Source organism: Camellia sinensis, chromosome 8 (assembly GCF_055761805.1).
Source record: "Camellia sinensis isolate YWXY chromosome 8, ASM5576180v1, whole genome shotgun sequence".
NCBI lineage: Eukaryota > Viridiplantae > Streptophyta > Magnoliopsida > Ericales > Theaceae > Camellia > Camellia sinensis.
The window spans coordinates 181,119,711-181,146,185 of NC_138968.1; the positions used below are offsets into that span (position 1 = coordinate 181,119,711).

Consider the following 26,475-nt stretch of genomic DNA (forward strand, 5'->3'; position numbering starts at 1 on the left):
GTGCCACCTAGGAAAGAGTTTGATGAGACATTAAGATTGACAATTTGGAGTTTTTTAAGAAATCACTACATTTGGTTATAGATATAGTATAGATATAGATTCGATTGAGTGTATTTAAAAAGGGAGCTTTTTTGATAAATCTATTTTCTAAGAGCTTTATTCCATCCAATCCATATTCTTTTTTACTATTCCATTAGGTCCAATTTGAGATAAGAAGACCAAAATACCCTTTTCATCTACTTATGTTCCATTTAGTTCACATTATTTTCTTATGTTTCAATAAGTCCTATGGGTGACATAATTACCAAAATACCCTTAATGTGAATGTTCACACCGTCAATATAAATGTTTATATCGTCAATGTGTAGGGGCCCGGCTCATGTCGATCCTTATGGGTGTCCGGAAAAATTCGAGTCGGGCCGGGCCGGCCCACAAGCTAAAAAAATAAGCCCGACCCGGCCCGTTGATAATATTAATATTCACATTGACAAGCTAACATTCACATTCATAGGAGTGTAAAATTGGCCTGCGGCCCGTGGGCGGCCCGAAACCAGCCAGTCGCCTAGGGCGGGCCCGGGCCGGCCCGTTCACAATATGAATATGCACATTGACATATTAACATTAACATTGACAAAAGTATAAAATTGGCCCATGACCCGTGGGCAGCCCGAAGCCCCGGCCCGAGTCGGGACGGGCCCGGCCTGGCCCGTTGACAATGTGAATATTCACATTGACATGTTAACATTCACATTGATAGGAGTGTAAAATTAGTCCGCGGCCTGTGGTCAGCCCGAAGACCCGTGGGTAGACCGAAGCCCAGGGCCCGGGTCGGGACGGGCCCGGCCCGGCCCGTTGACAATGTGAATATTCACATTGACATGTTAACATTCACATTGATAGGAGTGTAAAATTAGCCCGCGGCCTGTGGTCGACCCGAAACCCGCCTGTGGCTCGTGGGCAGCCCTAGGTGGGCCCGGCCCGACCCGTTGATAATGCAAATATTCACATTGACATGTTAACATTCACATTGATAAGAGTATAAAATTAGCCCGCGTCCCATGGCTGCCCGAAACTAGCCCACGGCCCGTGGGCGGCCCGGGGCGGGCCCGACCCGGCCTGTTGACAATGTGAATATTCACATTGACATATTAACATTTACATTGATAAGAGTGTAAAATTGACTCGCGTCCCATGGGCGGCCCGGGGCGAGCCCGGTCCGGCCCATTAACAATGTGAATATTCACATTGACATATTAATATTCACATTGATAGAAGTGTAAAATTGACCCGTGGCCCGTGGGTGGCCCGAAGCCCGCCCGCTGCCCAGGGCGGGCCCGGCCCGGCTCGTTGACAATATGAATATTTACATTGACATATTAACATTAACATTGATAAGAGTGTAAAATTAGCCGTGACCCGTGGGCAGCCCGAAGCCCAGCCCCGGGCCGACACGGGCTCGGCCCGTTGACAACGTGAATATTCACATTAACATGTTAACATTCACATTGATAAGAGTGTAACATTAGCCCGTGCCCCGTGGCTGCCCGAAACACGCGCACGGCCCGTGGGCGGCCCGAGGCGGGCCCGGCCCGGCCCGACCTGTTGACAATGTGAATATTCACATTGACATGTTAACATTCACATTGATAAAAGTGTAAAATTGACTCGCGTCCCATGGGCGGCCCGAAGCCCGTGGGTGGCCCGGGATGGCCCGGGTTTGGGTCCGGGCCTACCCCGGGCCGCGGGCGAGCTTCGGGCAGCGGACAAGTTTTACATTCCTATCAATGTTAATGTTAACATGTCAATGTGAATATTCACATTGTCACGGGTCGGGCCAAGCCCGCCTCGGGCTGCGATCGGGCTTCGGGCCAATTTTACACTCCTATCAATGTGAATGTTAACATGTCAATGTGAATATTCACATTGCCAACGGGTCGGGCCTGCCCTGGCCCGAGGTCGGGCTTCGAGCTGCCCACGGGTCACGGGCCAATTGTACACTCTTATCAATGTGAATGTTAACATGTCAATGTGAATATTCACATTGTCAACAGGCCGGGTCGGGCCCGCCCCGGGCCTACCACGGGCCGTGGACGGGTTTCGGGCAGCCACGAGGCGCGGGCTAATTTTACACTCCTATCAATGTGCATGTTAACATGTCAATGTGAATATTCACATTGTCACGGGTCGGGCCAAGCCCGCCTCGGGCTGCGATCGGGTTTCGGGCCGCCCACGGGCTGCGGGCCAATTTTACACTCTTATCAATGTGAATGTTAACATGTCAATGTGAATATTCACATTGTCAACGGGCCGGGCCGGGCCCGCCCCGGGCCGCAGACGGGCTTTTGGCCGTCCATGGGCCGCGGACCAATTTTATACTCTTATCAATGTGAATGTTAACATGTCAATGTAAATATTCACATTGTCAACGGCCCGGAACGGGCCGGACGGGCCCGCCCCGGGCCGCCCATGGGCCGCGGGCGAGTTTCGCGCCGCCACGGGACGGGGGGCCAATTTTACACTCCTATTAATGTGAATGTTAACATGTCAACGGGCCGGGCCGGGCCGAGTCGGGCCCGCCCTGGGCTGCTGTCTAGTTTTATACTCTTATGAATGTGAATGTTAACATGTCAATGTGAACATTCACATTGTCAACAGGCCGGGCCGGGCCCGCCCACGGGCCGTGGGCGGATTTCGGGCAGCCACAAGGCGTGGGCTAATTTTACACTCCTATCAATGTGAATGTTAACATGTCAATGTAAATATTCACATTGTCAACGGGCCGGGCCGGGCCCGTCCCGGGCTGCGGGCGGGCTTTTGGCTGCCCATGGGCCGCGGCCCAATTTTATACTCTTATCAATGTGAATGTTAACATGTTAATGTGAATATTCACATTGTCAACGGGTCGGACCGGGCCCGCCTTGGGCCGCCCATGGGCCACGGGTAGGTTTCGCGCCGCCACGGGACGGGGGCCAATTTTACACTCCTATTAATGTGAATTTTAACATGTCAATGTGAATATTCACATTGTCAACGGGCCGGGCCCGCCCTGGCTCGCGGGCGGGTTTCAGGCCACCCACGGGCCAATTTACATTCCTACAAATGTGAATTTTAAAATATGAATTTTCACATCATTAAATTGCTAATCATTGAAAAAATATTTATAAGGGTATCAAAATTAAATATAAGGGCATAAGTGTCCAAGAAAATAGTGTAAATCAAGAAAATGGACTTTATGGAATAAAACTACACATACATGGGACTAAATGGGTTAAAAAATTCCTTCATGGACTTCTTGGGTTAAAACACTTCCAAATTGGACTTATCAATAAAAATCCCATTTAAGAAAAAAAAAAAAATAGTCTTGCATATCTATATAAATATAGTGAAATTACTCAAATATATTATGTAAATACCCATCTAAATTAATATTATAGTATTCAGTTAATTTTTAACATGTTTAATATTGTTTATCACATTTTGTTAGTTGCCCATACATAGCACGGGTTTTACGCTAATTTTTTAAATAAATAAAAATAAAGTATGCTTACAAATAAGGGAAAGTTACCAATAAATCCTAAATGTTGAAATTGTGCTCTATTTAGTCCCAACTTTTTTTCTTTTGATCTATTTGGTCCTTTCTGTTGCTCAATGACGTAAATACCACTACATATTTTTTTGAACGCTTGAATAGGTGATGGTGTGGTGTGACACAACCTCATGCTTGTGTGTTTCCGAAATTTGTGTTCGGCAGGTGTCATATTGAGGGTGATCGGTGGGTGCAACACATCAATAAAGTGCACTAAGGCTCTTTATGCTTTTTGCCTTGAAATAATGTATGTCACGTGATACACAGTGTTTGGCACGTGTCTTTATGAGGGTGATCGGTGGGTGCCACACATCAACAAAATACACTAGGACTCTTTATGAGGGTGATCAATGGGTGGGTGATCGGTGGGTGCCACACATCAACAAAGTACACTAAGGCTCTTTATACTTTTTGCCTTAGAATGATGTATGTCACGTGACACACACAAGGAAGGGTATATTTGACCACTCAATGTTACCAAACAAAGGAAATAAGATTAATTGGTAAGATATTCCCCTACTAATAGGACTAATCAGAACAATAGAAATAACCTTAGGACCAATCGGTAAAACTGTTTGTCAAGTAGGATTTATTGGTAAATATCCCTACGAATAATTCCATTTGATTTTCATTTTAGTTACTTTTTCACATGAAATCAAATATGGGCGAATTATACTAAAGGTCCTATAGTTTAGGGCTTGTGTCACTTTGGTCCATAACTTTTCAATTATGACACTTTGACCTTGAATTTTGATTTTTGTTTCAAATAAGGACAATTGAATATACAATTACTCAATTTCAAGGGCAAAATCGTCAATTTGATAAAATATAAACTAATTTGACAAAAATAAATGTCCAAAAATATTTTAAAATTTTTAAAAATTATTTCTACCCACCAATGGTAAAATTATGTAAAATTAATAAATTTTTTATACATCTATTTATTTATTTTTCTACCAAATTAATTTGTATTATATGTTTGGATGATGATCATGTAATGTGTGGTTGTTTTTATTTTCATTAATTTAATTTCTATTTTTTCAAAAGTTAAATATGGGGACAACTTTGATATCATTATTAAATCATTCCATTAAATCAAAAAATTCAAAACTAAAAACATTTCATATATTAAATATATTGATTACACATTAAAAGACTAGCAACCACCCATTATATGATCATCCAAATACAAAATAAAAATTAATTTGGTAAAAAAAAATAAATGTGTAAAAGATTTATCAATTTTACATAATTTTATCTTTGGTGAGTAGAAATAATTTTTAAAAATTCAAAAATATGTTTTTGACATTTATTTTTGTTAAATTAGTTTATATTTGATCAATTTGACGACTTTGCCCTTGAAATTGAGCAATGGTATCTTCAATTGTCCTTATTTAGAACAAGATTCAAAATTCAGGATTAAATGTGTCACAATTGAAAAGTCAGGAACTAAAGTAACACAAGCCTTAAACTATGGGGACTGTTAGTGTAATTCGCCCATCAAATATCAAAACATAATGTAAAAGTCAGGGTAACTATGATTTCCAAAACCCAAAAAATTACCAAATAAGTTAAAAAGTAAAAATTCTCAATAATTCAAGATTTTTGATATAATTAAAAAAAAATTCATACCCAAACACATTAAATTTTTTTTACCTTATAAAAAAATTAATCAAAAACCACTAAAAAACTAATTCTTTAGCAAGAAACATTATGAACAAGCACGGAAACATATAAGAGATTTAAGGACTAAATCTTTTTCTCCCGAAAAGTGAAATTTTGTTACAAAAATTATTTGAAATACAATTTCTGTTGTCTCAAGAATGGTCGCTCAGACATCATCCTGAATAGTCAAAAAAAAAAAAAAAAAAATTTAAAGATAAATTTTAAAATATCACTAATAAATATACTTTTAAGGAAAAAAATACTCTACAACATATTACAGGTTTAGTGACCAAATATTTTGGTCTCTAAAAGTGAAAAGTTTGTTGGAAAAGACATTTAGGGCATGTTTGATCGGATGGATTAGAGCATGAGATTGAGATTATTAATCCGCGGGCCTAATTATTCTATGTTTGTTTTAACATTTTAGTTTAGGATTATTAATCCAATGAATAATTAATCTAACAAATTTGTAGGATTATTAGTAATGGGGTAGGTGTGAGATTATTAATCTAATGGATAATTTATCCTATTAATCCAATTGGATAGTGAATACCACACTAATTTGATAAGATTATTAATACCTCACTATTAATCTTGTGAATCAAACATGGCCTTAGGAACTAATTTCCATCATCATGAGGATACCTGTTAAAAAGTCGTCCCTAAAAGGAAAAAAAAAAGGCTTTTAGTGACAAAATTTTAAAAATGTTACTAATAAATAGACTTTTAAAAACAAAATAATTTAGTCTCAAAATAGTTTATTTTTTAAAACAAAAAAATTGGTCCCAAAAGGATAATAATTCGTTACTAATGTCTAATTTTCGTTGCTAAAAATATAATAACATTTTTTTTAACAAAAATATTTAGTCCCTAAAAAATAATCTGTCTCTAAAACTTTAATTTTTTATAGTGATAACTTAATCCCGTAAAGGTTTTTTTTTTTTAAACAAAAAATTTAGTCCTAAAAGTATAATACTTCGTTACTGAATATATAATTTTATAGCTAAAAATATAATGATATTTTTTATAACAAAAATATTTCAATTTTAAAAAGTGATTTTATCTCTAAACTTTAGTTTCTATATATTGTTTTTTTTGGTTTCATAGGAGTCTCTATTTGTTGTAGTGAAGAGACTTGGGACTAATCTGATTCACAAACATTATTATGTGTAGCTTAAAAATAAAACAATAATAACAAAGTTGTAGTGTAATGAGAGATTCGGTGGAATTAATAGGGAATGCTTTCCGCATAATGAAAATAAAAAACAAAAATAAAGGGTAGAAGGAAACTCGACTGGTGGAGGGAAATCAAGAAAGACTGCATGTGCATATTATTCAATGGTTTTTATTTCACCACCGAATAATATTGGAGAGTTGAGCCCCCCATTATTACCTATATGACAAATTAAAGAGCGCTGCTTCGGACCCCTGTACGGAACGACTCCCAGCACCTCCCGTCTCCACTTAGAGGGCTACCAATGAAGAAAAAAAAAAAAAGTTTTTGATCAATCAAAATAGACCCCCAGCACCTCACTGGGGTCTTATGCATTTTCCCAAATTAAAAGTCAATACATATACTCTCACATCACTCCAAATGAGTCTTGAAAAATTTACATTTAGTGCAAAAAAACTCTTTTGAAAAATTTAGCTGCGTCTTGTTTAACAAGATTATCGATATAGGCAATCCAAATTAAAAATTAAAACAACCATGATCAATGTAAATGAGAGAAAGAGAAAATTAATCTACGACACAAAATATTTTTTACATGAAAAATCACAATTGAAAAACCATGGGCGCTAGACTAGACGAATAATCCACTCTGCAACAAAGGTAGTACAAGAGATCTCTTACAAAGGCCAATCCAGACAACACAAGTCCATTCACCAGCACACATCTTTGCTCACTCTACAGGTACCTCCGCAATCTCTCCACAATCTTCATTGGATATCCGCCACGGTTGTCGAATCGCCACAATGTCAATGATTTCAGAATCTACCGAAATCTACAATATTGCAATTCACCAAGAAGGTTTGTCGAATCACACGACGCCAATGACTCTGGAATCCACCGAAACCTACAATTTCGGAATCCACTCAGAAGGTTCATTTTTCGAAAAGTGTAACAAACTTACAAAGTCAAATCATGCCAGGTCTAAAAGGAATTATTACCTTTTGACTTAAAATAATGATAACAAAAAAGCCAAAAGAAGTAATGAAAATAAAGACACTTTTAATCAATAAGCAAGATATTAAGTTTTGTTAGAAAAGGTATTTTAATTAAGTTTTGTTAGAAAAGGTATAGTGAAAATACAAATTATTAAATCCTTTAGAATAAAAGTCTTAACGAGTTTGAGAAGTCGAGCAGTCAAAGCGTAAAAAAGGTTGAAGCACATCCTTGGTATTGGGAGGGTCCCACTCTAGTGATTACCACTAATCTATGTCATCGTCGATGTTGATCCCTTTAATGCTGTGTTTGGTCGGGGATTTGAGGAGGGATTTGGAAAAGAAAATGGAAAAAGGTAGGTGAAATGTGAATAAAATATACCTATATTTCACCTAGTTCCACACACATTTTTCCTTTCCTTTTCCAAATCCCTCTCCAAATCCCCCAACCAAACACAGCGTAAGAGTCACAGGAGCAAGCGGTTGTCCATTATCATTAGGCAAAAACAAAGGGAGCCTCTTCAGACTGGGGTAGTGTCTTACATAAATTTCTTCAATGGAATCACAAACCATTATTCCTTCGCAGATGCTCTCCAATTTCGATAGAGAATCAAGCTGCAATTTCTTCAACTTGGTAAGTATGACAGGCACATCGTAATTATTTATGAAGAAGCTTGTTTCCATTCCTTTGCAGAAGCTTTCAAGTTCAGATAGAGAACAAGAAAGCCACAATCTCTCTAGCTCTGACAGAGTGGTACGCACACTATCGAATATCTTCTCAATTTTATTACAGTCTCGGATCATTATCCTTTCCAAGTGTGGCAGCTGCAAGCCAGGTGTGAACACGCTCTTCATTTTGCGACAATGCGAGATTTCCAAGTTTCTAAAATTGGAAAAGGTTCCATGAGGTGCAATTACTCCAAAACTCAACCTGGACCCCACCAACTTCTTCCACACAATTAGGACCCTGAGATCCCGCAAATCAACGAGAATCAATTCTTGAACGCTTTGAAATGGGGCATTAGGGGACTCTCCTAATTGATCATCATCTACTTCTATCTCCTCCTCATTAATTGCAGGATAAAGACAGGAAAGTGGAGGAGCATATGGACCAGATGCACTCTATCCCTCCGCAATTTAGGTATCATGAAAAATCTTTCACGAAAATAATCATGAAAGCTTTGTGACCCTTGGATTACATTTAGAATAAAGTACCACACACTAATCAAGGTAATTCAAGGATCATAAATTTTTCATGATCATTTTTATAAATTTTTTTTTCATGATCTCTAACTTTTCCCTTTCTGATTTCACAAAATTGCAGGTGTCTTGCATTACCCCAAAATAACGGGAAAACTGTTGGCTCCATCCACTACCCACATGGTAACGAGCCCACCATCCACATGGTATGGGTGGCACCATGTGGTAACGGAAGCTGGTGAGGCAATACCAACTCACCAAAGGTAGATGGTGAGGGTGGCACAACCAAGCCCACTCATGGTTGTCACTTCACCTACTCCTCTTCACTCGGTTATAAATTGACATGAGTGAGGAGGGGTTGTAGAGAGATATATGGGAGTGACACACTGAGCTGAGAATACACAGATGGTATAATCTGTGAGTGAGAGTTCTATAGAGAGTTGTGAGGTGTGAGTTCTGTAATCTCCCTCCGAGATAATTCTATAGTGGATATCTCTCCGTGGACGTAGGCAATTGTTGAACCATGTAAATATTCTTGTGTTATTGTGTGGAATTGATTTCTGGCGTCCTATAGTCCTAACAAGTGGTATCAAAGCCGAATCGGTTGCGTTTCGAAACAAAAACACAGAGTTGTTCGAAACTGTCCAGAAATCAAGTTGCTTAAAATCAAGTTTTGAGCATACCAGGAGCAAGGACTCGTGCAAAGGAGTCCAGAACAGAAAAGAAGAGCCCTAGAAGAGCTACCACCCTCTCTTACGCACTCTCTGAAGTTGGTGAGTGAATCCCACTCGCCCCACGCGCCTACACGCACCGAATAGTAGACGGAGCGTCGCTCTACTCGCACGCACGCGCCCCACGCAGTTTAAAGAAGAAGACGACTGCATGGCAGCCACGCCATTACCACGTCGTCTCATGTCAGCGCCACGTGTGCCACGTGGCTGCCCCGTCATCGGCGTTGACCAAGCTGCTGACTGAGCCGACGCCGAGCCACTAAGTCGTGCCGTTGACCAGAGCCGCGCCGCTTCCAAGCCGCGTTGACCAGCCGTTGACGGAGCCGTTGACTCAGCTGATCCGGGAAAATCATCCGATGCTTCCCAGGCACACCAGATTCCACAGATCTGAACTGTCAAAACTGTTTTGGCTTGATCAGAGCCATTCTGAGTTCGTTTTTGACAATCTAATAGTGTTTTTCAACTATTTGGAGTATTCTAGACACATCCCTACGATCAGATTTTTCATTAGGATTTTTTCTATAAAAAGACAGTATACGATGGAGGATTCCACATCAACTTCAGAATCTATGTTCAAGTTAACTCCTTCCAATTATGCAATCTAGAAGTCACGGATGGAAGGCATCCTGTTTTTAAAAGACTTGTTTGACCCCATTTTTATAAAGGGGGTTAAACCTGAAGGAGTGAAAGATGATGGCTGGATAAAGATGAACCGCAAGACTATCGCTTGTATCAGATAATGGATAGACCATAGTGTCTTCCATCATGTTGCCGAAAAGACAGATGCCTATGCTCTTTGGACAATGTTAAACGACATGTATCAGTCAAAGACCGCCCGAAACAAAGCCTTGGTGATGAGAAGGCTAGTAAATCTGAAGTTGAAGAATGGTGTGTCTATTGTCGAGCACACCAGTGAATTCAAAAATATGGTGAATCAGCTTGCAACCGTCAAGATGCGCTTGGACGATGAAATGCAAGCCGTACTACTGCTCAGTTCTTTACCGAATAGCTGGGAGACATTGGTGGTTTCTCTCAGCACCTCTACACCAGAAGGGAAACTAACCATGAGTATGGTCACAGACGCCATATACAATGAAGAAACAAGAAGGAAAGACATGGGAGGTAATCAATCCCATAATCAGTCTCATGCTTTTGTCACAGAAGATAGAGGCAAAGATAGAGGTAAAGGAAGAGGTAGAGGAAGAACCAAGAGTAGTGACAGCTGGAACAATAGGATTAAATCCAGAGACAACAAAGGTCGAGGTAACTCCAGCTTCACTTGCTTTCATTGTGGCCAGGAGGGTCACATAAAGAGAAAGTGCCCAAACCGGAAAGAGAAAGGCCAAAGCAGTAAGTCAAAAGGAGATCAGAACACAACAGCCACAACAACTGATAAAATACTTCTTGCAGTTGGTGAAGAGGAAGATTGCCTTCACGTGGCTGACCACAGCTACACAGAATGGGTGATATACACAGCTGCATCCTATCACTCCACTTCCCACAGAGAACTCTTCAGCTTATACAACGTTGGAGATTTTGGCGCTGTTCGAATGGGGAATTCTAGCTATTCGAAGATTGTGGGTATTGGCGACATTAGCATTCAGGCTAATGTCGGGAACAAGCTGGTTCTCAAAGATGTGAGGCATGTTTCAGATTTGCGCCTCAATCTTATCTCTAGAAGCGCCCTGGACCGACAGGGCTATACAAGTACATTCGGAAATAGCCGTTGGAAGCTAACAGAAGGAGCTTTGACAATTGCCAGAGGAGAGATGTCTTCAACACTGTATAAGACTCAAACGAAGATCTGTCTGGAAAGTCTTAATGCAGCAGAAGACAAGGAGTCACCGGACTTATGGCACAGAAGACTGGCTCACATGAGTAAGAAGGGATTGCATCAATTGGCAAAGCAATCCAGAATACCCTTATCCAAAGGGAGTGCTTTGAAGCCGTGTGATCATTGCCTTTATGGTAAGCAACATCAAGTATCATTTAGTTCAACGAGCAAGAGAAAAACAGAAGTGCTCAATATGGTATACTCAGATGTTTGTGGCCCAATCGAAGTGGAGTCACATGGCGGCCATAAGTATTTTCTGACTTTCATTGATGATGCATCAAAGAAGTTGTGGATGTATTTCCTGAAGACAAAGGATGAGGTATTTCAATACTTTCAGGAGTTCCATGCAATGGTGGAAAGAGAGACTGGAAAAAAGTTGAAGTGTCATCGCACAGACAATGGAGGCGAGTACATTTCCAATGCTTTTGCAGCATACTGTGCCAGAAGAGGTATCCGGCACGAGACAACAGTTCCCAGCATCCCACAACACAATGGTGTGACAGAAAGGATGAATCGCACTATTATGGAAAGAGTCAAATGTATGCTCAAAATGGCAAAGTTGCCAAAGTCATTTTGGGCTGAAGCCGCCTGTACAGCCTGTTATCTCATCAACAGGTCGCCTTCAGTCCCGTTGAATTTTGCGATACCTGAGGAAGTCTGGTCCAGAAGAAAGGTATCATATTCTCACTTGAGAGTCTTCGGGTGTAAGGCCTTTGCACACATCTCTAAGGAAAATAGACAGAAGCTTGATGACAAGTTCACTCCATGCATATTTGTGGGCTATTCAGATGCAGCATTTGGGTATAAGATGTGGGACCCAGTGAACAAGAAGATGTTCAGAAGCAGAGATGTTGTGTTCCAGAAAGACCAGACAGTAGCAGATTTTGAGAAATCTGCAAAGTCTAGAGATGTCATCATTCCAGACTTGTTTCCATCTCCCAAGCCATCACAAAATGCTAGATGTGATGATGTGTAACAAGAAGTACCAGAGTTACAGGATCCTATGCCAGAAATTGAGGATCAAGAGGAAAGAGATGAAGACCCGGATGAAGAGGATGTTGAGCAGGGGGAGCAACCCCTTCAACTAGAGGCAATTGGGCCTCAGTTGCGGAGATCTCGAAGAGCTGCCGTACCATCAACCAAATATCCCGCTTCTTAGTATATTCTAATTACTGATGAGGGGGAGCCCGAGAGTTTTTCAGAAGCTAAGAGTCATACAGAGAAAGACTGTTGGATGCAAGCCACGAAGGAGGAGATGTGTTCTTTGCAGAAGAACCACACTTATGAGCTTGTTCCACTTCCAAGAGACAGGAGAGCCTTGAAGAACAAATGGGTGTATAAGTTGAAGAAAGATGGAAACGGTAAACTATTGCAACATAAAGCTCGTTTGGTAGTCAAAGGCTTTGGGCAGAAGAAAGGAATTGATTTTGATGAGATCTTTTCCCCAGTTGTGAAGATGACTTCTATTCGAGTAGCTCTGGGATTAGAAGTTCGCTTGAATTTGGAAGTAGAACAAATGGATGTCAAGACTGCCTTTCTCCATGGTGTAGGGATGGCAATTTGAACCCGGCCCGACCTCCGACCCCGATGAGAATGGTTTTTCCTCGAAAAATACCCCCGTGGGGACGGGGATGGTATTCAAAATTAAAACCCCGATCAGTTTCGGGCCGGGGACGGTGATCAGTGTTCAAGCCCCGGCCCGTCCCCGTCCCCGACCCCGTCCCCGGCCCCGAATTTCCCCCGAAGCAAAATTACCATTTTACCCTCTATATATATATATAAATCAACTTCTTTACTTCACTCACACAAAAGCCTCACTCACTCATACTCATCTGTCTGCCTCTCATCTGTCTCTCTCTCTCCTTCTCTTTAAAACCGTCGGCCGATCTCCATCTCCCACCGCCGATCTCCCTCCTCCCACCGCCGATCTCCACCCTCCCTACGACTCTCTCTCTTCTCCCTTACAAACCCACTGCTCTCTCTCTCTCTCTTCCCTCTACTATCTCTTCCGACGCTATTGTCCGACGTCGACTCGATCCTCCGATCTGAGACTGAGATCCGCCATCGTCCCTCGCTAGATCTTCGCCGTTGCAGATTAACTCCAGGGATTACAGATCAATCGAGCATGGTGCAGATTTACCAGATCTAGTTTCTCTCTCTCTCTCTCTCTCTCTCTCCCTCCTCCCCTCTGATCTGTGTCTTATGTTATCATTTTATTTTTGTTTTGTGTGTAGTTGATCTGTTAATGTTGAAATGGTTAATGATTTGTTGATCTGTTAAAGAAATCTGTGTTAATGATCTATGTTGTTGTTAAAGAGATCTGTGTAGTTGATTTGTTGATGGTTTTGTTCTTGTCTCAATAGGGATGATCTATGTGGTTTATACAATAGATTGAAAATGATCTGTTTTGAAGAGATCTGTTTTGATCTATTTGATGATCTATGGTTTTGATCTATTTGATGATAGATCAATATCAGTTGATCTATACAATAGTTTGAAATTTTTAATGATGATGATGATGATAGATTACTGAATACAACAGATTGAAATTATTTTTGTTGTTTTTGTGTTAAAAAAAAATAAAAAATGAACAGGTCGGGGATTTTCGGGGTCGGGGAAACCCGATCCCCGATCGGGGGCTGGGACGGGGGGGCTGATGGGGTCCCCGTCGGGGATCGGGGCCGGGGATGGGGAATTTCTCACTATCGGGGATCGGGGATGGGGAGTATGGTCCCCGGCCCCGCCCCGCCCCGTTGCCATTCCTACCATGGTGAGTTGGAGGAAGAGATCTACATGGAGCAACTAGAAGGATTTGAAGTTAAAGGAAAACATAAACTAGTCTGTAAACTGAAGAAGAGTCCCTACGGCCTGAAACAGGCGCCGAGACAATGGTACAAGAAGTTTGATTTATTTATGGTGGATCACGAGTACACAAGAACGGTGACAGACCAGTGTGTATATTTCCGAAGGTTTTCGGATGGAAACTTCATTATCCTACTATTGTATGTCGATGATATGCTGATCATTGGACAGGATACTACTATGATCAACAAGTTGAAAAAGGACTTGTCGCAGTACTTTGACATGAAGAATTTAGGCCAAGCACAACAAATTTTGGGCATGAAGATTGTTCGTGACAGGAAAGCCAAGAAGATATGGCTGTCACAGGAGAAATATGTTGAACGGGTAATTGAAAGGTTCAACATGAAAGATGCCAAGCCAGTCAACACACCACTGGCTAACCATTTCAATATGACAAAGCGTTCGTGTCCCACGACCAGCTCTGGAAGGAAAGAAATGGAGGCAATCCCTTATTCTTCCGCAGTAGGAAGTTTGATGTATGCAATGGTGTGTACCCGACCAGATATACCTCACGCAGTTGGTGTTGTGAGCAGATTCCTCGTCAATCCAGGAAATGAGCATTGGGAGGTCGTCAAATGGATTCTTCGGTACTTGAAGGGAACTTCAAAGATGTGTTTATGTTTCGGGGGAGCTAAACCAGTTTTGGAGGGTTTTACAGATGCCGATATGGCTGGTGATCTTGATGGTAGAAAGTCTACATTAGGATTTATGTTCACCTTTGCAGGGGGAGCTATTTCATGGCAGTCCAAATTACAAAAGTGTGTTACTTTATCTACAACAGAGGTAGAGTACATTGCTGCCGTAGATGCTGGAAAGGAAATGTTGTGCTTAAAGCGGTTTCTCCAAGAATTGGGTCTACAGCAAGAAGAGTATAAGGTACATTGTGATAGTCAAAGTGCAATTGATTTGAGCAAGAATTCCATGTACCATTCACGTACAAAACACATTGATGTTCGGTATCATTGGATACGAGAAGTGATGGAAAAGCAGCTGATGAAGCTAGTGAAGATTCACACAGGCAAGAATCCTTCTGACATGATGACCAAGGGTGTCACCAGAGACAAACTGGAAGTTTGCAAGCATCTGACCGGAATGGACTTCAAGTGAGAAGTCAATTGTCCATGTGGGCGTGGCGGGGGAGAATTGTTGGCTCCATCCACTACCCACATGGTAAGGAGCCCACCATCCACATGGTATGGGTGGCACCATGAGGTAAAGGAAGCTAGTGGGGCAATACCAACTCACCAAAGGTAGATGGTGAGGGTGGCACAACCAAGCCCACTCATGGTTGTCACTTCACCTACTCCTCTTTACTCGGTTATAAATTGACATGAGTGAGGAGGGGTTGTAGAGAGATATATGGGAGTGACACACTGAGCTGAGAATACACATAGGGTATAATCTGTGAGTGAGAGTTCTATAGAGAGTTGTGAGGTGTGAGTTCTGTAATCTCCCTCTGGGATAATTCTATAGTGGATATCTCTCCGTAGATGTAGGCAATTGCCGAACCACGTAAATATTCTTGTGTTATTGTGCGGAATTGATTTCTGGCATCCCACAGTCCTAACAAAAACATCACAAAAACAGTAGCTGGTAATCAGTTGATTCCGAATCCTTAAGGCCTCAAGATCGTATGGCAGAAAACTGACTTCTTCTCCCTTGATAATGTATGGTATACCTTTCCCACACCATGATATGAGTTTGCTATAACTTCTATATTCAAAAAGAGGACCACCTCCAAACTGAAGAATATACTTGCCCAATGGCACCTCACGGTGTTGTAGAAATTTGAGGAATACGTTGAAAGAATGAACATCTTTCAGATAGACATCAATTTCTTCCAGCTTTGTCAACCCTTCCAATTCCTCTGCTGCTCGTATTTGTACAGGTGTACATTCAAGTCTAAGGAGTTGGAGATGGGAGAGTCTGGTAAATGTCCTGCTTGGTATATTCCCCAGTATATGTGTACCATTCATATTCAGATTCTTTAGATTGACCAGCATGTCCACACGTTGAGGTACTCTATTAATTCTTGTAAAACTGAGGTCCAATTCTTCTAACGCTCTAAGCTTTCCCAGCGGAGGCACATATGTGAGTGAAGTACAATGCGCAAGCAACAATGCAGTGAGTTTCACCAAGTCTGATATGGAATTTGGCAACACTCTAATTCCAGAATTGCCGGACAAATCAAGAACCTGAAGGGCATGCATATGCTTGAAGAATGATGCTGCAATACTCTTCAACCTATTGTCTTTCAAAATCAATGTTGAAAGACTAGGACACCCACGGGACCAGCCACATGGAATTTCTTGTATGTTATTCTTCATCAAGGAAACCTTTTCCAGATTTCCAGCACATTCCTGCAGATGTGGAATTTCCTTCAATCCAACACCAGCTTTTACCATGAATCGATTTTCTGTTATCTTTAGTGCCATGTCCCTAATCAAATCATGCATCTTCACATATGCATCCCCATCATCATTGTTACAATGTTCCAATAAGCAGGACCTTTCAAGTTTATTCAAGATAGTGTGACCCTCGTCAAACTGTCTTATCGAACTCTTACTTCTGTCAATCAGTCCCTCAGCAATGAAATATCTTATTAATTCATCTCTTGGTATTTTACAATCTTCAGGATACAAGGCGCAATATAAGAAACAATCCTTCAATTTTGTGCCATTCAAGCGACTATAACTAAGTTTCAATGACGGTAATACATTCTTTTCCATATCTTCATGCCCCATTGTATGTTCCTTCAGTTGTTCAAACACATTCCTCTACTCACGAATGTCGTCTACCCCTCTCATGCTTCCAGCCATGGTAATAATCGCGAGTGGCAAACCATCACATTTGGCTGCCACAAACTTTGCAATCTCTATTACTTCTGGAGAAAGTGTCGTGTCCTCCTCATTACAAAGTTTCGCCCAAAATAAGTTCCCAGCTTCTTCTTCACAAAGTGGTTCCACTTTGAACCCTTTGCAACCCATCTTGCGGCATATATTGAATGAGCGAGCAGTGATGATCAACTTACATCAATTAGGAATTCTGACCCTATGTAGATCAATTTTATCCCACACATCATCCAAAAAGAGAACACATTTCCCCCTTCTTGCAAATGAACACACTTCCAAAAAGAGAACACATCATCATTTTTCTATAAGTTTATTATGGATGTTCACAGCCTGGGTTGTTTTGCCGACTCCCCCCATTCCACAAATCCCAATGCGTAATTCTTCAGAGTCATCCATTAAGCATGCCCAAATTTTCTCCAGATTTTGCTGTACTGTTTGGCCTGTTAATTCTGTTGACAACAGAGATTCTCCTTGGGTTGCACACACGTCAAGTAGAAGCTTCCCTTGAAAACTACCTTGCTCACGGAGTTGCGCAATTTCTGCATTCAATTTATCAACCCGATTTCCCAACAAGAGCAAAGAAATTTTCCTTTCTCGTACTTCTTGCTCTAAGTTTTGGACTCCATTTTTCATCCTTTATTCATTTCTCAGCCAATTTTCAACTTCGTGTTTCCGTTTCTTTCCTGTTCGCAATTCTGCATCTTCTACTTCTGTTTTTACGTCAGCTGCTAGGCTGTCCAACGCTTCAAAATTGTTTCTGAGTGTTTGCATCTTTCATCCTGGCCGCCTAATTTCCTCAACAGCTCCATTTCAATAGCACTGCCTGATACCCAAAAACCAGAACTGAGCTTAATTTAGTGAGCAAAAGATTGTGCAAGTAAGTGAGAGGTCCAACTTTTGGTAGAAGAAAAAATTTTAGTGTTTTTTTTTTATAACAATGATGTTGCCCAGAAAATAAAATAAAATAAATGAAGAATAAGCATAATAAAAGAGCAGCAAAGGCTCCTCTTCGTATAGTTTGCAAATGACCGTTCTTTAAAACGTTTATCAACTTTGCTAGAGAAGATGGTCCTATAAATGATGTTTCCACCTCATACTGTGGCTGGTTTAGGAATTAATTATTTTAGTTGATTTTTTAATTTTTATAAAAAGATATATAAAAAAGAAAGGAAAAAAAAAAGAAAGTAATGTGACAATTTATAATAACTTTTTAGATATAAACTCAAGTCTCCCAACGAGGCCTATATATATCACAAAGGTAAGCAAGTGATGAATCCTCTCATGTTATTGACGTACAAACATTTTTTTTTTCAAATGTAATATGGAACTCAATTTAACAACCTATAACATGCCACATGAGTTTGTAAAAATTGTTAGTTTGAAGTCCGGCCAAGTCTGACTTTAGGTTAAAATTTCATTTTAAGTCCAATTCAAAATAATGGTAAAATCTAAATTTTACCCAACAAACCTATATGTTAAAGGAGAAATTGCACTTTATTGTAACTTTTCAAAAGAAATTGAAAATCAGTGGTGAACTTTTTCAATTTTAATAATTAAAATTATAATTTTTGCATAAATTTATAAATATTTTATGAAAATACCGTTTATTTGCAATTTCTCTATATTAAATACAAAATAAATATTTTAAAATTAAAAATAATGACTTGCATGGTTGAGTTGGAAAAAAACTTAATCATTACATTATCGGTTCAAACTGAAATAGTGCATTTTCCAGCTTAAAAGCATGCTCTAATTTCTTATATACAAGAATTGAAGCATAAAAAATTAAAATTAGTTATTAAAATGTGAAAAAGCATTTTGGTTTATTTCATGTTTATATCTCAATATAAGAGAATTTAATGGTCTGTGGACGCTATCACAGGTTCCATTTCAATGTCTAAACTGGTAATTTTGTATGTTCTTCAATATATATCATTCATAAAAAAAAAAAAAAAAAAAAAATAGTTCAATCCAATAATTATAATTTTTTCATTTTATCGTATTGGTTTCTGAAAAAATAGACAATAAATATATTTTTAAAAATAGACCATCAAATTTTTTAAGGACAAATGTAATAAACTGAATAGATTACAATTTTTGAATCGACCTAATTTTTATTATGAATGATACATATTGAAAATTCTATAAAATGATTCAAATTATTGAAACAATGCTCATGGTGGACCCCGTAAAGTCTTAAATACTATCATGTTAAGATGTTAACATGAAATAATCACAACTCATACACGTTGATAGTTGTGCAAGAAGGAAACAAACCAGCATACAATATTGCACAATAACATAGACACAGATGGAAAGATATCATCGATCATCTTGTTAAGCATCTTTTAAGAAAGAACCCAAAAATTAAAAGCACGCGGTCCGGCCTAAGCAGAGTAGGCTTAAGCATCCTTTGAAGCGAAAAATCAAACATATGCAAGACAGTCTAAAATAAATAAATAACAAATAAAAAATAAAAAGAAAAAAGAAAATCTCAACTTCAAGAGATGTTTTGGTGGTAGTTTAGTTACCTGATCGAAATCTGAGACACTACTGAAAGATCAAAACAGATTGCAATGGATGGCTTAGAAGTAAATCTATGAAAAAACCAGACGCACAACAAAAGTTTTTCCTCTTGCAAATCTTTCTCAGAATAGAGAGAAGGGAAACTGGCAACAAATGAAATGCCGAAACCACCTTCCTGGAAGGTGCAGTAAAATCATATAATAAGATAGAGTAGGGTGGTCCGTTCTAAAAAAAAAAGATAGAGTAGGGTGGTGTTTGGTAGCTTGGGTTTGGATTTTTTTTTAATTTTTTTCACTAAAAGACAAATTTTTTGTAAAATAAAAAAATATATATTTAAACAAAATATCACATCTAATTCCATAATTATTTTATTTTTTCTCTCACAAACATCATATTCAATCATAAAAAAAACTTAACTATCTTTTCAAACACAAAAAAAAATTTCTCTAATAATATCTTACAATTAAAAAACTTACGGAAAAACCTACTTTTCAAACACTCACTAGGTGAGTAAGTAACCGTTCTATACGAGTTGGTAATTGGTATGTACACCAACCATTGGCTATCTTTTCTTTTCTTTTTCTTTTTTTCATTATGTTTTGGAGGTGATGAGACTTTGGACTATTTTGTAAATTCATGTCAATTTGTTTGTCCTTTTTAAAATGTTGTGCTCTCATTGCATCATATTCGTTTTTAGACCAATTTGGATATTTCCGTAATTTACCATGCCCATGATCGTGGATGGGTGGGTGGGTGGGTGCACCCTAAAATTTTTAAAAATTATGTATATTATATTAATAATTAATAATATAATTTTAATTTTAAATATTTTTATTTTTATTTTTAAAATTTCAATAGTTCACATTCTTAAAATTATAACGATTTGCACTCTTAAATTATTTACATTGCAAAATTTAAAAAATAATTTTTAAATTAAATTTTATCAAATATTGATTTATTATATTTTTGTTATTTATATTATTTGTTATAATTTTATATTATTTAGAGTAGAAATGACAACGTGATAAGTTTGTCGTCCCTTGATCTACCCTTGTATCATTTGAGCAATGGCGAATCGGGTTGGTGGCCGGAGTGGTTAATCTTATAACTTAAAAAATAGAAATATTAATAAAAATTATAAATAATATAGTATATTATGAATAGTGATTATAATTAATGAAATTTTAAAAAAATATATAAGATAAAAAAAGAAATTAATGAAAACAATTATTAAATGTAATATTTTGAGTTTTAAGTTTATCATATTAAAAATAAATAAATAATGCATATATTATATATATACAAATATATGTAGTAATTATAAATAGGGCGGGTGTGGATTAGAATGGAATGGCGGAAGCAAAACTTGCTCCCGCCCCATTATCTTATTGAGGTGGGAAAAATTCGTGCATAGCGGGCAAGGGATGAGGGAGTGGGGCAGGGCGGGGTACCTTAATTTGCATATGCACCTTACTTTGCATTCATTCTTATTTGTTCATTCTCTAAAAATAAGAATATTATCTAGAAATGAAAATATTGTTTATGTTCAGCATGACATTCTTAAAAATAAGTTCATATTATTGAAATGGATTATCATTCTACTTATAAAAATATACACTTTCAACTATGAAATTTTTTTAAAATAAACAACGTAATAGAATGAAATATAATTTTGTAATAAGTTGTTTGATCATATTTATTGAAAAAGATATTATTTAAAGTTTTGATTTCGAACCTATCATAGATGTTTTTATATATATTATAAAAAGTGGCGATTATAACATTTTCAGATAGTTAACTTTAATAGACAAAAACATAAAAATAGTTACTATTTTTATTAAGTTAATGCAAACAAAAAAAAAATGTCCAAATATATTTTTATTCTTAATTATGTTGATAAAGAATGTCTCATTAATAATAATATGGGCAAATTACAAAAAACAACTCCAAGGTTTTTTGTGTTTGTCAATTTAAACCCCAAAGTTTTAATTTTGACAAATTAAACTTTGGAATTTCTTCTGTGTTTCAATATGAACCTTCCGTCCATATCCGTTTGATTGAACTAACGGAATTTAGGCAAAATTCTCAAATTTAAACACACATGTTCAAACACCTGTATCTCCCTCGTCGTAACTCTATTTCACCTCATTTTTGCGTCGTTGGATTCACCTCATTGCCTAATTTTCATTCTACCCCTCATATGCTTTGTTCCACCTCTTTTTGTGTGCCGTCGGAACTCTAAAAGTTGGCCAAAAATAAGATTTTTCTCTCTTTGGAAAAAATTTTCAAATTCAAACACACATGTTCAAGCATTTGTATCTCCTTTGTCATAACTCCGTTTCGCCTCATTTTTGCGTCATTTGATTCACCTCATGGCCTAGTTTTCATTTCACCTCTTATACGCCTTATTTCACCTCTTTTTGTGTGTTGTCGAAGCTTCAAAAGTTGGCCAAAAATAAGATTTCTCTCTCTCTCTCTCTCTCTCTCTCTCTCTCTCTCTCTTTTATTTTTATTTTTATTTTTTTTCGTTTATCTTATATCTCCATACTTCTTCCTTCCTCCTTCCTTTCCACAATTATTCTCTCTTTTTTCTCTTCCTTCATGGCCTTTCCGCCACTTTCATGTTTCTTTCCATTCTTGTAAGTTATATACATTCATGCTCGACGACATCGCCACCGTCAGAGGTTCGGTAGCCACCACGAGCTTAGTGGAAGGGCCATGAAGGAAAATGAAAAAAGAGAATAATTGTGAAAAAAAAGTAGAAAGGAAGAAGCATGCAGATGGGGGGGAAAAGAGAGAAATTTTTTTATTTTTGGCCAACTTTTGAAACTTTGACGACATGCAAAAAGAGGTGGAATAAGGCGCATGAGGGGTGAAATGAAAACTAGGCCATGAGATGAATCCAACAATGCCAAAATGAGGCGAAATAGAGTTACGATGAGGGAGATACAAATGTTTGAACATGTAGGTTTGAATATGAAAATTTTGTCCAAAGATAGAAAAATCTTATTTTTGGCCAACTTTCGGAGCTCCGACAGTATGCATAAAAATGTGGAACAAGGTTATGAGGAGTGGAATGAAAACTAGGCCATGAGATGAATCCAATGACGCAAAAATGAGGCAACACGGACTTACGACGAAGGAGATACAAATGCTTGAACATGTGTTTAAATCTAAAAATTTTGCCCAAAGAAAGAAAAATCTTATTTTTGGCTAAATTTCAGAATTCCAATGGCATATAAAAAGAGGTGGAACAAGGCGTATGATGGATGAAATGAAAACTAGGCAATGATGTGAATCCAACGACACAAAAATGAGGCGAAACGGAGTTATAATGAGGGAGATACAAGTGTTTGAACATGTGTGTTTGAATCTAAGAATTTTGCCCAGATTCCATTAGTTCAATCAAACGGATCTGGAATGAGAGTTCTCATTGAAACACGGAAGAAATTCTAGGGTTTAGTTTGTCAAATTTAAAACTTTCGGGTTTAAATTAAAAAACACGCGAAATTCTGAAATTTTTTTTGTAATTTATCCTAATAATATTACTCACTTTTTTGTACTAGTATAAGTCAAAATTTAAAATTTTATAATAATTTTTCAAAAGTTCAAATCCTGGATTCGTAAACCACAGTTTCACATGAACATCTCCACTACCAATTTGTCCAGCTCTCACTTTAGTGAATTCATTTGGAATTTAAGTGGGTTTTGCAACTATGATCTCTATCACTGTCAGACGTGGGCAAGACTGTTAAGAGAGCCTTAACAGGATTAGTTCTCTCTCTCTCTAAAAACCTCTCTTTTCTTTTTCTGAAAACCTCCATCTCCGGCCTCTTTTTGGGCCGGCTGGCCGCCGCCTTTGGCGATGGCGGTCGGCTGGCCTAGCTTGTTCTTTTCCTTTTCCTTGTCAGTTTTTTCATTTCAATAAACTTGAGTCCCCCGTTTTCATCCCTCCTTGGTGTGCTTCATTGCTACGGGTTAGTGGTTGGTGTGTCCAGGCTTTGTCTTCAGTTTGTCCTCGTCTGCTTGAACCTTGCTGCAGTAGCTGTTTCAGCAGGAGCTTCCAGGTATTTCACTCGAGCGCTTTGGCGAGGTGGAGCTTGAGGGGTGCGATCCAGTTCTGTCCGGTTGTCACTCGAGCGCTTCTCCTCGAGCAAGAGTTTGAGGGGTGAGTTTCTACCTTTGTTTGGAGGTGTCCTAGCTGGTGGTCGGTGCTCAGTGGGTGTGCGGATCCGCGGCATGTGATTGAAGACCTGTTGGTTTTGGTGCTTGGCAGTGGGTATTGGGTGCGAGAAAGAAGAGGACCTGATGTAGCAGAGGAGGTGTAGTTATTTTTTTGTAGGCTGCAGCACAGGTTATGGCGTGGGGATTGGGTGTGAGCAAGAAGAAGATCTGGTGGGAGATGCTATGTGGGTGTCTTCGGCAGTGGGTGTTGTTGTGTAGGCAGTGGGTGTGCAGCCGGGGTGTAGTTCTGTCGGCAGTGGGTGTTGTTCCCGGCGGTGGCTTGTTGGTGGAGTGGGTAGTAGCTTTGGAGTTGCAGCAGCTTAGAGGTGGCGTGGGCAGCAGCTAGGAGAGGGTGGTTGAAGCTGCAGAGGCATGTCTTGTTCTTGCAGCAGCGTCAGAGGAGTGGACTTGGCAGAGGCGTTGGTGTTGTTCCCGGGGTTGGTTTAGTTAATTTAGTTTAGTTTGGGTGTAGGGTAGTTCATTTAGTTTGTATTGGGTGTTTTAGTGGGTTGAATATGTGGGGATTCATGTATTTTAATTCTCTAGTTAAGTTCTTCTTAACTTTTTTATTTAAAAAAATCGAGAGGCTTAGGGGTTGGTTGTATGGATGCGAGTAGCAGTAGTAGGGGTATTTTTATACTTCCGAATCTCTCTCGATGCATCTCATTTTCCTGTACCTTTAATTTCATGCTATTAAATGAAATTTCTCTTTGCTGATCAAAAAAAAAAAATGATCTCTATCACTGTCAAGTTTTAACCAGATCTTTCACGATCGAACCTCACAACCACATCTCTGAGATCGATGCCCACAACCACATCCACTCAACCAGATTCACCACGATGGTACAAGGTTTGGCTAGACCTCTTCAACCTCCCATTTGTGGTTCTTTCTGATGTTATTTTTGCTAAACTTGAAAGTTATTTTGAGAATTGATTATTTTAGTTAAAATTTTTAATTTTTACAAAAAAAAATGTGTAAAAAATAAAAAGAATAATTAATTGTTTTGTAATGATTTTTTAACTTTTCAATTATTCTAGTCTATTGTCAAAACAAAACTTCGCTTGGCATTTGATTTTTGGCTAAAAAAACACAAAAAGACAAAATTAGTTACATAAACTAATAAGATAAAATGTCACATCCAAACTACAATCATTACATTTTTTCTCTTACAAAAGTTAAAAAAATCAAAAAAACCAAACCAAACGAGGCTAAAAATGCCCCAACACAAAAAAGCCAGCTAAAAAAGCCAATGCCAAAGGAAGACTTTGGCAATGGATTTTTGACTAAATTAGTTACAAAAAAAAATAAATAAATACATAAAATATGCTAAAAAATTAATAAGACAAAATGTCACATCTAAACTATAATCATTTTATTTTTTTCCACACAAAAGTTAAAAAAAAAACCAAATCACACAAACTTTTAGTCCCAAGCAGCTTTTTGACTTTTTTTTTTTTTTTTTTCTTTTATTACATCTTCTCTTTACGATTCGGTGTTTGATTGTGGGGTGGTCGGCAGTTTGGAGTTGGTAGGTATTCGAGTAGTTACAGTGGTGTTGGTCTGTTTGTTGCAGAATTGTTTGTTTGGCTTTTCCTGAAGGTACGCTATGTCGGGTAATATCCAAGAAAGTGGTTGGATTGATAGTAGCGATACGGAATTTGGCAGTGAATATTCAGATGAACAACGTGGACTGCCCCACCCACGTTTCTTTAATCATTTAAGGCAACGACAACAACAACGTGGGATCAGCATGACTTTGTCTCCATCAATTTGGGTAATGGGTAACCATCGCTTTCAGTATTGCTTGGTGGGTCTTTTGCTTGATCGCCGCCAAATTGCTACGTACTTAATGCAAGACTATATTGACGAGCAGTGGCAGGTTCCTGGAGGGGTAGATGTGGTAGGAAGAAATGGAAACTACTATATTTTCTGATTTGCTTCTGAAGAAACCATGCATCGTGTGGTTGCACAAGGACCATATGCAGTGCAAGGTGCTCTCCTGATTGTTGATTATTGGCAACCGAACCTCATACTTGACAGAATGAGGGTGGTTTGTTTTTCGGTATGGGTTAGGTTACATGGATTATCTTTGGAGTGTCTTTCGGTGGAGGCAGGTTTCTAGTTAGGTCAACCCATTTGAGAGGTGCTTCGGATGGACTATGATGAATGAACTCCACAAAATATTCGTTTCTTGCAGATCCAAGTGAGGATACCTACGGATTATCCCCTCATTAGTGGATTTTTTTCTTCAATGTCAAGATGGCCATGATCGATGGATAGAGTGTCGTTATGAACGACTCTTTAAAATTTGTCATAATTGTGGTAAGATTGGTCATACGTTTAATCAGTGTGAAGTATCGTTTGAAGTGGCCCAAGAGGAGATTGATAGTCAACTTGAACAGATTAGCCGTATTGAAATCGGTGATACTTACACAAGAAGACCAACCGTTATATTCAACTAGTCTTTGAGCTTTTGTTCATAGAGCTGACCGGAGAAACTCATCGGTGGTGGCTGTGGAGGTATCATTGATGTGACAGACAGGGCTAGAACCTATGGAAGGTCTTACGGCGGAGGAGAGAGAGGTGGTTTTGTTGGGCGTCCCTGTGCAAGAGGTGTGGAATAGTTCAGATGACTTTATCTCAGTATGGGAATGCAATTGGGATATCAGACTCCAGTATGCTACTTTGCAAGAACAAGTGCATCAAACGGATATGGTGCATGTAACAACCACCTCCTTAATTAATTAAGTTAATCATGTGTTTTGCATTGATTATGTGTTTATATGTTACTTATGTGCCATAAGTGATTTGAATTGTATTATGATTAATGG

The 26,475-nt window shown here is 38.7% G+C and overlaps 1 protein-coding gene across 1 annotated transcript; it reads right to left on the reverse strand.

Moving 5' to 3' along the window:
- Nucleotides 1–15,351: 15,351 nt before the first annotated feature.
- Nucleotides 15,352–19,594, reverse strand: LOC114324033 (disease resistance protein UNI-like). Its single transcript, XM_028271756.2, has 2 exons — nucleotides 19,425–19,594; nucleotides 15,352–17,716 (listed from the first exon to the last, which is right to left on the reverse strand). The coding sequence occupies exon 2, from the start codon at nucleotides 16,783–16,785 to the stop codon at nucleotides 15,352–15,354; it is 1,434 nt and encodes a 477-aa protein (XP_028127557.2). The 5' UTR covers nucleotides 16,786–17,716; nucleotides 19,425–19,594.
- Nucleotides 19,595–26,475: the final 6,881 nt, after the last annotated feature.